This window comes from Lathyrus oleraceus, chromosome 3, assembly GCF_024323335.1.
Source record: "Lathyrus oleraceus cultivar Zhongwan6 chromosome 3, CAAS_Psat_ZW6_1.0, whole genome shotgun sequence".
Taxonomy (NCBI): Eukaryota; Viridiplantae; Streptophyta; class Magnoliopsida; order Fabales; family Fabaceae; genus Lathyrus; species Lathyrus oleraceus.
In genome coordinates, this window is record NC_066581.1 from 22928536 (window position 1) to 22941900 (window position 13365).

The 13365-nt window shown below is 34.1% G+C and overlaps 1 protein-coding gene and 1 long non-coding RNA gene across 2 annotated transcripts; both read left to right on the forward strand.

The window, feature by feature from the left end:
* Positions 1–5898: 5898 nt before the first annotated feature.
* On the forward strand, positions 5899–7054 carry LOC127132215 (uncharacterized). The gene is made up of 2 exons (XR_007806637.1): positions 5899–6127; positions 6685–7054. It is a non-coding gene; the product is annotated as an uncharacterized LOC127132215 (long non-coding RNA).
* A 3685-nt stretch (positions 7055–10739) lies between these two features.
* LOC127132216 (F-box protein At5g03970) lies at positions 10740–12732 on the forward strand. Its single transcript, XM_051061120.1, has 2 exons — positions 10740–10975; positions 11197–12732. Exon 2 carries the CDS (start codon positions 11243–11245, stop codon positions 12494–12496), a length of 1254 nt encoding a protein of 417 aa, XP_050917077.1. The 5' UTR covers positions 10740–10975; positions 11197–11242; the 3' UTR covers positions 12497–12732.
* The last annotated feature ends 633 nt before the right edge of the window (positions 12733–13365 follow it).

The window sequence follows — 13365 nt, forward strand, 5'->3', positions numbered from 1 at the left end:
AGGGTGAGTTCGAGATGCCTAATAGGGGAGTTGAATTACTTCCTAGGTCGTTAAATCAAGCAACTCGATGAAGGCACATTCGTTTGTCAAACCAAGTATTGCAATAGCTTTCTAAAGAAATTTGGCATGGAAGATGTAAAATTGATTGACACTCTGATGCCTACAAACGGTAACTTGGAAAGGAATGAAAATAGTAAGGATGTTGATGTGAAAAAGTATAGAGGTATGATTGATTCTCTTCTATATCTCACTGCATCTATGCCAAATATTATGTTTAGTGTCTATATGTGTACCCGTTATCAATCGGCTCCTAAGGAATCTTATTTAAAATCCGTTAAATGCATTCTTAGGTATCTTCATAGTACTTCTAAGTATGGACTTTGGTATTCCAAGGGAATTGATTGTAATTTGGTAGGTTATACCTATTTCGATTTTGTCGGTTGCAAATCGGATAGGAAGAGTATTAGTGGAACTTGCCACATATTTTCAAATTCCTTAATTAGTTGGCATAACAAGAAACATGTTTCCGTTGCTTTGTCAACTGCCGAGGCGGAATACGTAGCAGCCGGTAGTTATTGTGCTCAAATTTTGTGGCTTAAACAACAACTACTTGATTTTGATATTAAACTACAACGTATTCATATTATATACGACAACACTAATGCCATTAATCTAACCAAAAACCTGGTGCTACATTCTCACACTAAGCATATTGAGATTCTTCACCACTTCATACGCGATCATGTTGAGAAAGGCGACGTCGTATTTAAGCATTTTGATAATAAAAATCAACTTGCGGATATTTTTACAAAACCACCTGCGACCGAACCATTTTTCAACATTCGAAGAGAACTAGGGATTCTTGACATCTCAAATCTTGTCTAAATATGATTTTTCGCATGCACTATCTCTATATATGTTGTTTATCTAACCTTCTTTAGAAGTTATATTACATAAGAGTGCATTCTTCATCAATTCATAAGCAAGGTATTATGTTCCCTTTTCCCTTTTATGTGTAAGCTTTTTCTTTTGTATGTTGTTATGTTCCAAATGATTGATATTCTTGACGTATAAGATAGTTCATGAATGTTCACTTCCAAAAATATCTAATTGATGTATGTCAATTTATATGTTTATACTGACTTTATGTTTATCTTCTTCATGCTTGAAATATATAGTTGGTGTATTGGTTTGTTATATATTGTCTCATGAATTATGATTGAACATGTTATAATGTTAGAAAAATTCTTGTTGTGTGTTATTGTTATGTTTTCATCTATGTTTTTGCTTTGAGTGGTGGTATATTTTATCGCCTTGCTAGAGCACATGCGTGTGTAACATTTCGGGAGCATTAAAGGCATATGTCATATAATCATGTCGCTTTTGTAGCAACTCAATTTTTTTATCACATTGTATCCTTCATTCATTTTTCATTTTTCATTATATGTTTATTTTAGAAAAAATGTTTTAGTATAAAATTATAAGTTATTTTCCGACATCAATAAATAATTATTTTTTTTCTATTACACCCATAAATATTTATTATTATATGTTTTTTTTTTAATTTTAATTTATCTCACTCATTAATGAATGCTACTAGTTTTTGAATTTACAAGGGTGTGGGATGCATATGTAAGGGTGAAAAGAGCAACCCTCGGAAACAAATATCAATGAATAACATCTTGCAAGATAAACCACCAAAGATATTGACACTCATAATAACAAACCTCAGGAGTAAAACCATTTTCTAGCATGCGCTCCTCATTGATGATACCCTTAATCAAAATAGATTACCATCAACAGTCTCAAGGGAATAAACATTGTGTCTTTTGAGATCAGGAGAAGAATTAAACACCTGAACCGTTTCTCCCCCGAATCACAATATTAAATGTGTGTTTGTTAAAATGTTATAAACCACTATAACTGATTTAATATTTGTCAAAATATTTATTCCATTTCAATAAAAACAATTACGTTCCATTAGCTTGAATCTTCTACTCCAAGTTAACTTTTAGAGTTAAAACATACAAAGAATAAGAATAAATTATACAAAATTCATTTATAATCTGATAAAATTTAAAAAATCACCTAAGGTGTAACTTTTGTCAAAGATCAATTTCTAGTTTTATACAATAATCAATTATTTTGACTAAGCTATTAAAAATCACGCTTGAAAAGAGGTCACACAAACGAGTATATGCATAATGTTTGAATAATCACACAATATTCAACAACAGAAAGTGATAGTGAAACGTCAAAGATATGAAAATCCTAACATAGTACTGGAACTTACTTTCTTGAAGAAATGGCGGAGATGGATAGACGATTCTGTGGGAATTTAACAAGCCACCAGTCGCATAATGTAACCCAGAGTTGGATTGAAAGGGAAGAAGTGGGATTAGAGAGAATAATAATAATAATAAGAAGAAGAAAGAATGAAAGGGGAAAGTTAGTAAACCGTTGCTAGGAAGCAAGAGTATGTGCGAGTGTCATTAGAAGTGGTTGCTTCTGGAGTGGAGTTAGCCATAGAAAACTACACTCTTTCGGACACACCGCAGTGTAACTTATTTTGATTTGATGTGAATCCCTCTATAAATACTATGCTATTGTATAATTGTATCTCCCTATTCCTTCAGAGTGAAATGTGTGTTGTTTTTGTATTTGATTTTTATTTGGTGTGAATCCCTCTGAACACCTATGCGTTTATGCGTTGCCAACGAATTTCAAATCATATCCTACTGAAATCAAATAATAATATATTTTGAATTTCAAATCATATCCTACTATAATCAAATAATAATATATTTTATTAGTTAATCAATTAATTAATTATACATCTAATAATTAATAAAACGCGCAATTTTTTCTTCCCCATCTTCTTCATTCATTTTAATATTTGTGCAAGAGAGGTTGATTAACACACTGAACATAACTCAAAGAAACAAAATCATAGTTGACATAGCTAAGAATGACATTCATCAAATAAGGATATATCTCAAATATAAGAAGAAATACATGGCAAATGCAACAAATATGCGCAATACGACGTTAAACTAACCAACAACAAAACTATACGTGATCAAGATAAACATGAATGAAAGATTAAATAATGCATAAACAAATCACAAAGATGCTAGAAATGCACATAAGTAACATGATGCACTTAAAAGTATTTTTAATGCACAATAACAAGTTATACAATAACTTAGAAATTAATGAACGAAAAATAACATATAAGAAATAATCAAATAGACATATAGAATAAAATGCAAAGATTATACAACTAAAGATAGAAGTTTTAAGGATCATACCAATAATGTTGTTTTATATGTATCTTCTACATGAAAATCTTAGTTTACAACAACATAAATGTAGCAAGAAGATATAAATCTACTTATAACACGAAGAATATAAGATTCCCGATTCTTTATGTATCTCACAAAAAGGTTTCATGGTTAAAATTTTGTAAGAGTATCAGTCAATTGATTTTTCGTATCCATATACTTAAAAGTAGCATCGCCCTTTTCAACATGATATCTTAGTTTAAGACACTTGTTTTTCTTCCTCGTGTTTGATTTCCTCTTTATCTTTCTTAATGTCATCTTCTTCCATAGGTTCTTATTTGAGAGTGTTATCTTTAACCAATCATTTAGTTATCACACCTAAAACATCACAGCCAAAAAGAATACTTTTCTACAACATACACGCGTGCACACACGTGTGCACACACACACACACACGCACACATATACACACATACACACACATACACACAGACACACACACACACGCACATGCGCCCGCGCGCGCACTCATATGCACACGCACGTGCATGCACCCATACACACGCACACCTGCACACCCTCTCTCTCTCTCTCTCTCTCACACACACACACATACACATGTACACACACACACACATGAAGCTACACAAAATATACCTGAGCACGTCGCATGCTCAAAGATACAACAAAGTCGCCATCAAACTGTATTTATTCTTGGAGGAAAGAGAAAACATCGATAAAACCCGGGGGAAAGAGAAAAAGAGTAAGGATGTCGGTTACGCAAGGAGAAGGTATTAGCATCTCTCACACCCATTGAACTCAATGGAAACCATTTCGATTGTTCTTTGCAAGAACGGGTGTTACTATATAAAGATTACTCGCAAAAGGAGAAAAAGGTTTGAATAATAAATGTGAAAAAAGAAAATAATAATTAATGTGAAAAAAAGAACAATAAATAAGTGTGCTCGCCAAGGATTCGATCCCTTGTGCCTACGTATCCTCATCGTGAAATAAGGAAATCAGAGCTCTGTAATTCGTGGTAGAAAATACGGATGCGTTAATCGTTTTTAATGAACAGTGTTAACATTCGTGTTCTATAGTCAACTTGCTTGTATGCTCGAGCATGTGAGACTTAAGCGTTTGTTTGTTTGCGACAGAATGGATACACTTGGATCACACTCTAGTAGTTAATTACTTGTATGCTCACACATGGAGGCTTGAGCTTTGTTCACGGTATAACGAAAGTAACACGTCCTTTCTGACAAGGTTTTTAACAGAAAATGATGCCCAAAGGAAAAATTGAGTTTGATGAGTTGACTTTGCTTTTATTATGAAAAAAAAGTCTTGATTAGAACTGTACTAAAGTCTATGAATGGATATGAATACGATGAGCAACTGGGTCATTCATCCCGTACCCTAAGATATTCATAACGAGGATAAGAATACTCCTTATCACCCCTGATCCATTGCTTAAGGCTCATGGCATACAATTGTAATCCTATTGTTAATTATTTTGAGCTTATCACAAAATGGTTTTAGTTTTACCGAAACAAATAAAACAAAGGGGAAAAGAAACCCTAGAAGGTTGAAAGCTCGATCTTCAGTCTGCATCCCACATCTATGTAGAAAGACTTGTCAATTATTTGATTTAAATTGCACTAAAGTCTATGAATATAGGTGAATACGATGAGCAACTAGGTCATTCGTCCCGTACCCAAAGATATTCAGAATGAGGATAAGAATTCTTCCTCTCATCCCTTCTCTACTACTAAAGGATCATGACGTGCTATTTGCATCATAACTGATGAGTGTTGAAGTTGAACCTTTGTAGCGCTTGAACTGCAGTCAAGTTTGTATTGTACTGACTTGTATTAAATGAAGTCTTGAACTCGAACTTGAATCTTGCCTTGAGCTCCTGAGATCTAGTACCTTTTCGATAAGAGGACTTTCCCTATAAAGTGATCAAGGGTCTTTTGATCACTTGAACATGCTTGAGGAATTGAGCACAATGCAAATGATTTGGTTGATGAAAGTAAACTTTGATGAACACAACCAATGGGAATGGAAATGATCATTTGAATTAAGTACACAACATAACCAAAGGGTTAATCATTCAATTTACACCGAATGATTTTACAAGCCCTAAACTAGGGGAATAATGCATATCAGGATATTCTAAACCCTAGGGGTACTAAAGTCGGTGTGGACAAATGGATCAATTAGGGAACATATTCTAAAAAATAAAAATCTAATTAAAATACTAATCAAGCCTAATTATATCCTAATTATATCACAATTGTTTCTAATTATAACCTAATTATTTCGATTATTTCGAATGATCACATGATAGAAAAAAATTAAGCTAACAAATATTAACAGAGGATTAATTGTTTATATACACAAAAGTGTGAAAAAATCAGAATCAGAAAATTAAATCAGAAATCAATTAAAACTAATTAAGCTAGATAAATTAATTGGAATTAAATTAATGAACACGAAGGAAGAGAGGGTGTGTATGCATGGATTAAGGAGTGTATGTGAAATCGTTTGGGCCTGAAGCCCAAACAGGTCCAACTCTTCAACCGGTAAACGGGTCCAAAACGGATCTGAAAACAGCAACGTAACACCAAGCCTTCATTAACAATTTTCAAACCTCACTTCTTCTCGCTCAAGAACGAAACTGAAACAAACAAAGGTGAAGAAAAAAAGGCTCAAAAATCACTTCAATCTTCGAAATCAACATCCATCATTCAATTCAATTCATCTGGCGCACGCGGAATCAAAAAGAAATGAAAACGAATTTGAAGCAAGAACTCAATGAATCAGAGTTTCGACATGAACAGGTACCGAATCTCCTCCCTTCTCTGTTTCGATTCCTCCTTCTCAAATTCTTCTACTACCATGTGCGTTGAATCGAGAGCAGTTGTAGCGGGGAATTGAGAATTGAGAGTTGCAGCGAGGAGTGAAAATCGTGAGAGATTATGAGAGTTGCGAATAACAATGAAATCGTGAGTTTGAAGAGTGAAAAATTATTTAGAATGAAAAATGAATCGTGAAAATTGAAGAAATGAAAATCGCCAGTGATGAAGGTTGCAGGGTTAGCTTAAATAGGATGAAGATGTTTGATCCGTTGATCTTCATTAATTCATTTTTGTCAATTCTATTGAAAGTTTTTAACACTGTGAATTAGTTAGTTGGTTAGTGTGAACCTATTAACCGTTAGTTTGAATTTTGGAGTGAAGTTAAACGTGAGTTGTTGTGAAGAAAAATTAGAAGAGTTAATCGGTTTTGAATCTGTTAATTTAGCTAAGTGAATGCTATGGTTAGTGAAAATGAATGAAATTAGTTTTTTTTGAAGAGTGAAGTTAGTGATGGAAATTGGTTCTGTTAATTTTTGCAGGGCCAATTGAAACTGGCTTTATTAGAATTTGATGCGAATTGGAATTTGGCTTGTGAAACTAATTGGCTGCATTTGGCAATTGTTTTTGCAGGTGAATGAGTTTGGAAGGTTTTTGGAATATTGTTGATCATAAGCTATGCTTGGAATGGATTTGGATTGTTATATTGACTTGATTGTGTTGTAATTTTGAAGTTGAAATATGTGAAGTGTATTGAATACTGTAACTTGTAATCAATGGTTGAATGTTGGTTTGTGGTATTGAATAATGTACATGGAATTGAATGAAGATGAATGTATTTGGGTATTGAACATGTATGGCTTATGTATTTGAAAATGGAAATTGAATGGTTGAATGAAATATTGGAATCAATAGCTTATGTATGAAATCGTTTGGTTAGTTTAATTGTTAGATTGATTGGCTATGGTGAAATGGTTTGGTTTAATGGAAGGGTTTAAAATGTGTATGTGTAAGTCACTTGGTCATCAACATGTGATTATGGTTTGAAATTATGTAATGAATAAGGTTTATGTAAAAATGAGCATGACTTAAAATATAAACATGAACAAAATTTGAAGACGAGAAAGGTGGAAAAATGACTTTGGTTTAAAATGAATCATGGTGTGTAATTTGAAATGGACATGGATTAAAGATGAATCATGGATCATGGTTGGTTGGCTACACGGATTATGGTTGGACAATAACTTGGAAATAAGACTTGATAGTGGTCATGGATTATGTGGTTTTTAATATGGTTTGAAAATGAACATTACCTTGAGGTTTTTGGATTTCCTAGTGTAGGTGATAAAGAACAAAAAAAATGAGGGAGTAAGGGATGATAACATGATAAGTTGGCTTTGGTCAACTAGTTGACCAAAAAGTCAACATTTGACCAAAAGTCAACTTATGCAAAAAGATTATGTAACCTTGTAATCCTTCTCAATGCAATGTGTGAACTATGCCATGAATGAAATGCACTTCTCTAGTTAAAAGTGAATGTGCAAATGGCACCATGAACCAATAGAGTTCAACTTAACCAACTTCTCAGTTCAATGCCATGAATTAGAAACAAATGACTTGGATAAATGAATGATAATGAACCCTAATGATCATGCCACGACTTAACCAAAATGAAACAATGAAACTTGGAACAATGGTCCTCAAGTGCACCTTGACACACTATGGAAACAATGAATGAAACCTGGACCAGATGATGACCAAGAGAGCCAATGGATTGAAGTGACTTAGATTAAATGATACCAATGACAATATGCAATGAAATCTGAATGTAAGCATGCCTCTAGGACAATCACAAGGCACCAAGGACTAGGGTTTAGCCAGGTCAAAACTCCAGGTAAAACAATAACCAAAGCCTCAAACCAAATGAGAGTTTATCATGGACTGAACTCCAAGATCCAAAAATCAACCAACATGGCACTCAAGCACTAACTATCCCTGATTAGGATTTCAAACAAATCCACAAACACATCTAAAACCAATGGCCCATAATTAGGGTTTAGCAATCAAGGCAATTACCCACAAGGTCATACTCAAGGTCCCATAGGAACAAAGTCAAGAATTACGGTTTGGATGCACAAATGAATACCATAATGTAGACCTCATGAAACAAGGTCCCAAAGGATCAAGAAATTAGGTTTTTACCCCATATAATGAGCAACAACACAATCTCCAAGCAAAACCCTGGTTTTTATTAACCATAAATCTTGAATATATGAAGCTTGTTAGAAAGTGTTAATCATGAATGAATGAGGCAGAAATAAGTACAGATGAACCTCAAGTCATATGTTAGACGAAAAGTGAAAAGGAAAAGGTAAATTTTGAGGTATGACAACACACAAACACACATAGACACAAACACATACATACACACACAGACACACAGACACAGACACACAAACACACACATAGACACACACATAGACACAAGCACACACATATAAAGTCTCAAGGGTGTGGGATGCATATGTAAGGATGGAAAGTGTTGAGAAACAAGTGTGAGATCTAAGTCCCAATATTACTTAGAAAAGTGGAGGTTTAACAATTTATAAGTAAGAGGACCCTTACATCCATCACCTTAAAATTTTGGATGAATATGTGGTGTCTCTCTCACTTGTTTGGGTGAGTTCTTGACCTTTAGGTGAGTGTTTGACGTAATGTGTATGCTTATCCCTCATGATGACCTATCAGTGGTATCAGAGTAGTGGTTCAAGTAAGGGACCAGCTCCTTGTGTCGAAAGTCTTCCTGACATGCTGGTCAGGCGGCGTATCTTATTGTAGTGCCCATGCCGACTCAGGGCGTCTCTCAACAACGCTACAAATACGTGGATGAAAGAGCTTTCTCTTAAGGGGGAGTATAGTGGATGAGCTCACACTTAAGGGGGATATTATTGAGAAGCAAATGTGAGTTGTATTGAGAAACAAATGTGTGTTTTAAGTCCCACATTACTTAGAAAAATGGAGGTTGATCACTTTATAAGTAAGAGGACTTATACACCTATTACCTTAAGATTTTCAGTGAATATGTGGTGTCTTTCTCAATTGTTTGGGTGAGTCTTTGACCATTAGATGAGTGTTTGACCCAATGTATATGTTTCCCCCCTCATGATGACCCATCAGAAAGAGCAACTCTCGAAATAAATATCAATGATTAACATCTTGCAAGATCAACCACCAAAGACATTGACACTTATAACAATAAACTTGAGGAGTAAAACCATTTTCCAGCATGCGCTCCTCATTGATGATATCCCTAATCAAAATAAGTATACCATCGACAATCTCAAGGGAATACACATTGTGTCTTTTGAGATTAGGAGAAGAATTAAACACATGGGCCGCTTCTCCCCTGAATCACAATATTAAATGCGTGTTTGTTAAAACGTTATAAACCATTATAACTGATTTAATATTTTCCAAAATGATTATTCTATTTCAGTAAAAACAAGTACGTCCCATTAGCTTGAATCTTCTACTCCAAGTTAACTTTTAGAGTTAAAACATACAATGAGTACGAATAAATTATACAAAACTCAATTTTAATCTGATAAAATTTACAAAATCATCCAACATGTAACTTTTGTTAAAGATCAATTTCTAGTTTTATAAATAATCAATTATTTTGACTAAGCTATTGAAAACCGCGTTTGAAAAGAGGTCACACAAATGAGTATATACACAATGGTTGAATAATCACACAATATTCAACATCAGGCAGGGATGGCGAAACGATAAAGATATAAAAATCTTAACATAATACTGGAACTTACTTTCTTGAAGAAATAACGGAGATGGATAAACGATTTCGTGGGGATTTAACAAGCCACCAGTAGTATAATATAACTTAGAGATGGATTGAAAGGGAAGAAGTGAGACTAGAGATAATAATAATAATAATAATAATAATAATAATAATAATAATAATAATAATAATAATAATAATAATAATAATAAAGAATGAAAGGGAAAAGTAAATAAATCGTCGGTAGGAAACAATAGTATGTGACAGTCTCATTAGAAGTAGTTATTTCTCGAGTGGAGTTAGCTATTGAAAACTAGACTCTCCGGACGCACCGCAGTGTATCTGATTTTGATTTGGTGTGAATTCCTCTGTAAAATCTATGCTTTATATAATTGTCTCTCCCTCTTCCTTCCGGATGAATTTCAATGTAGTGTGTGCTATTTCTGTATTTGACTTTTATTTGATATAAATTTCTTTAAACACCTCTTATTTACTTCTCGTTACCAACGAATTTCAAATTATATCCTACTAAAATCAAATAATAATATATTTTAATTATTAATCAATTGATTAATTCTACATCTAATAATTAATAAAACTCATTATTTTCTTCCCTTTCCTCTTCATTCATTTTAATATTTATGCGAGAGATCTTGAATAATCCAACTCAATCAAGCTCTCTTACACAAATATTCAAATCTAATCAAAATCAATTCATATAAATATTTTCTATCCATATGTAACATTGAATTTTAATCAATACAACTCAAAAGAGTTTTACCCACCATTACATACACTAAATTATGACACTACACCGAATAAAATACATCATTTTATAATTTTTTATTAAGAACAATTACACAAATAAACAACATTTAAACCTCGAAACAAAGAAAATAATCACACTACAAAAGCTCCATCAAATCAAAACAACAACAAAATGCAGCAGCAGCAGCTTTATCACACACAAGTTGAAGTTTCCACTGAAATCAACTCGCCGGAAAACGCAGCCACCACAAACACCACTCTTCCAGGTTTTCATTTCTTTCTCTCTTTTCCACTCACCATACGACGCACTGATCCGATTTCACCACGTTTTGCGGTTGCGATAGCCGCTTCTGCATGTCAAAGCCATCTCACAAAAGCTCTACTCCGCACCGCGATTCACTGCTTAAGCGGCTCGATTAACAATTATCACTAAGCTTATTTTGTTGATAATCAATTTTAGATATGTTTCTGCTTTTTTTTCTTCCAGCTTTTATGAAGATGAAGTTAGCATAATCTTAACCTAGCAAACGAAAATGGGGAAGAGTAAGAAAAAAAGAGCGAAAACGAGTTCTAATGATATTGATAATACTAGTGTTTACGATGTACTCAACTGTGATGATATCATGCATGAGATTCTACTTCGCGTTCCACCGTCAACTCTCTCCAAATTAATTATTGTATCCAAAAGATGGCTCTCTGTTGTTTGCAGTTCTTCGTTTCGCCGTCGCCATTTGGCTCAATGGGGCCAAGATTTTCGACATTTAGGGTTTTTCGTATGCAACTTTTTGTACCTTGGAAGGCCGCGTAACGGTGTTTGTCGCCCTTCTTGGGAGCCTGCGCTTCCGTTCTTGTCGACCTGTAAAGAGGGTGATGATTTTATGCGGGCTGGAATCCTGAAGAAACTTGGTTACTTTATCGATTCTTGTAATGGGATTATACTTTCTGGTGTACACCCTAAGATATATTATGTTTATGATACAATGGCGAAGCAACGGTATCAACTTCCGGAGCCTCAGCAGTTTTATAAAACTTTATGTATGGCGTTGATTGTTGAGGAATATCTTGAGGGTGATATTTGCTACAAAGTGATTCGTGCGAAATGTGAATCTAAGCTTAAGGAACGTAACACTGTGTCGATTGAGACTTACTCGTCGAAAACTGGGAAATGGAAGCAATCTACTCTGATGTGTTTGACATCTTTTGCGTTGGTCCCGAGAAATGTCGGTATGGTGGTTGGAGGAGTTGTACACTGGCTTGCAATTTGGGGGAAACTTGCCATTTATGATCCACGTCTTGGAGATAGGCATGTTGCTTTGGTTAGATTACCGACAGGTGTGTTATCGCAGGAGCACGAAGAGTCTGTTCTTGGGGAATCGTCGGATGGGCTTTTGCAGTATGGTCAGAGCAATAACTTGGGTTTGGAGATATGGATTCTTGAGAAGGAGCTGGGAGATGGTCCATCCACTTACTGCAACTGTACTCATTTGAAGTACAAATGGATTCTGAGGTGGAGATTGAATTTCAAAGCAATATGGAAGCAGATACCAACCTTTAGCTTGTATTTTAAAGAGACTCAGATATTGTCTTTTCTTCCTCAGAATTCTACATCTGTCTTTATTAGAGTGGGTTGGAACATTTTCCTGTGTGATTTGGAGACCAAGACTGCAGAAGTGGTTAATTATCAAGGGCGAGGAGCTTCCATTTCATGGGAATCTAGCAAAGTTGTTCCTTACTTTCTGCCTGCTTGGCCACACTCTTCATCTGTGTCGGTACAGAATGGAAAATGATTTCTGTTACTTCAAAGGCTTGTCTTTTTGATATCTAGATGCAGTTGATAATGTTCATTTTGTTTTCAATCAGGATAGATAAATGGAACTGAAAGTAAAGCTTTTAGTATCTTTGTTCTGTTGTAGCAGTCTAATTAACCTTCATTTTGCTAATATAGAATCAGTGGTCTGTACTGTTAATACTAATAGGCTGCTTGTTAATCAAATTCTCTAAAAATATTGCTCCTTCTGTTGAAGTCTTATTTCCATAGAAGAATTGCAGCTGGAAACAGACATATGAACTCAGTTTTCTCACCGTGGTAATTTTACTTCATAGATTAGAAACTGATGGCCCTCACACTAACCATGTTTATTGTGTTTGAGGTGATAGTTTCTTTTATATTGCCAAGGGTGTTTAAAATTTTCAAGTTCATTGTGTATTTCTTTTTGTTACCTACATTGTGAATTTTCTTGAACTCAACCTCTTGATATTCAATTAACAAACATGGCATGTCACCAACAATACCATAATTAATTAGAAGGAAAATGCTAACAAGTGTCTTTAAGACATTGATTAAAGAAATTAAATATAGAAATGTTTTGTTGGTGTATTCAACCATTTAGAAGTTTAGAAATGGTTGTTTCTAATATAAAACTGTTATTTTTGACTTAAATGATTCTTTTAAGCATGACTGGAACTTGAAATACAACGTTCTGCAAATTAAAAAAAGAATCTGAAATACAGTAGAAACCTCGGATGTTCACACATATCCTAATTCCATACAGAAACGAAACTTCATTTGTCATATCAGAGGTTAAAATTGCCAAGACACAAGTAATGGAAATAGAATGAAGTGAATAGCTGATTCTAAGAAGTCCAGCTAAATAAT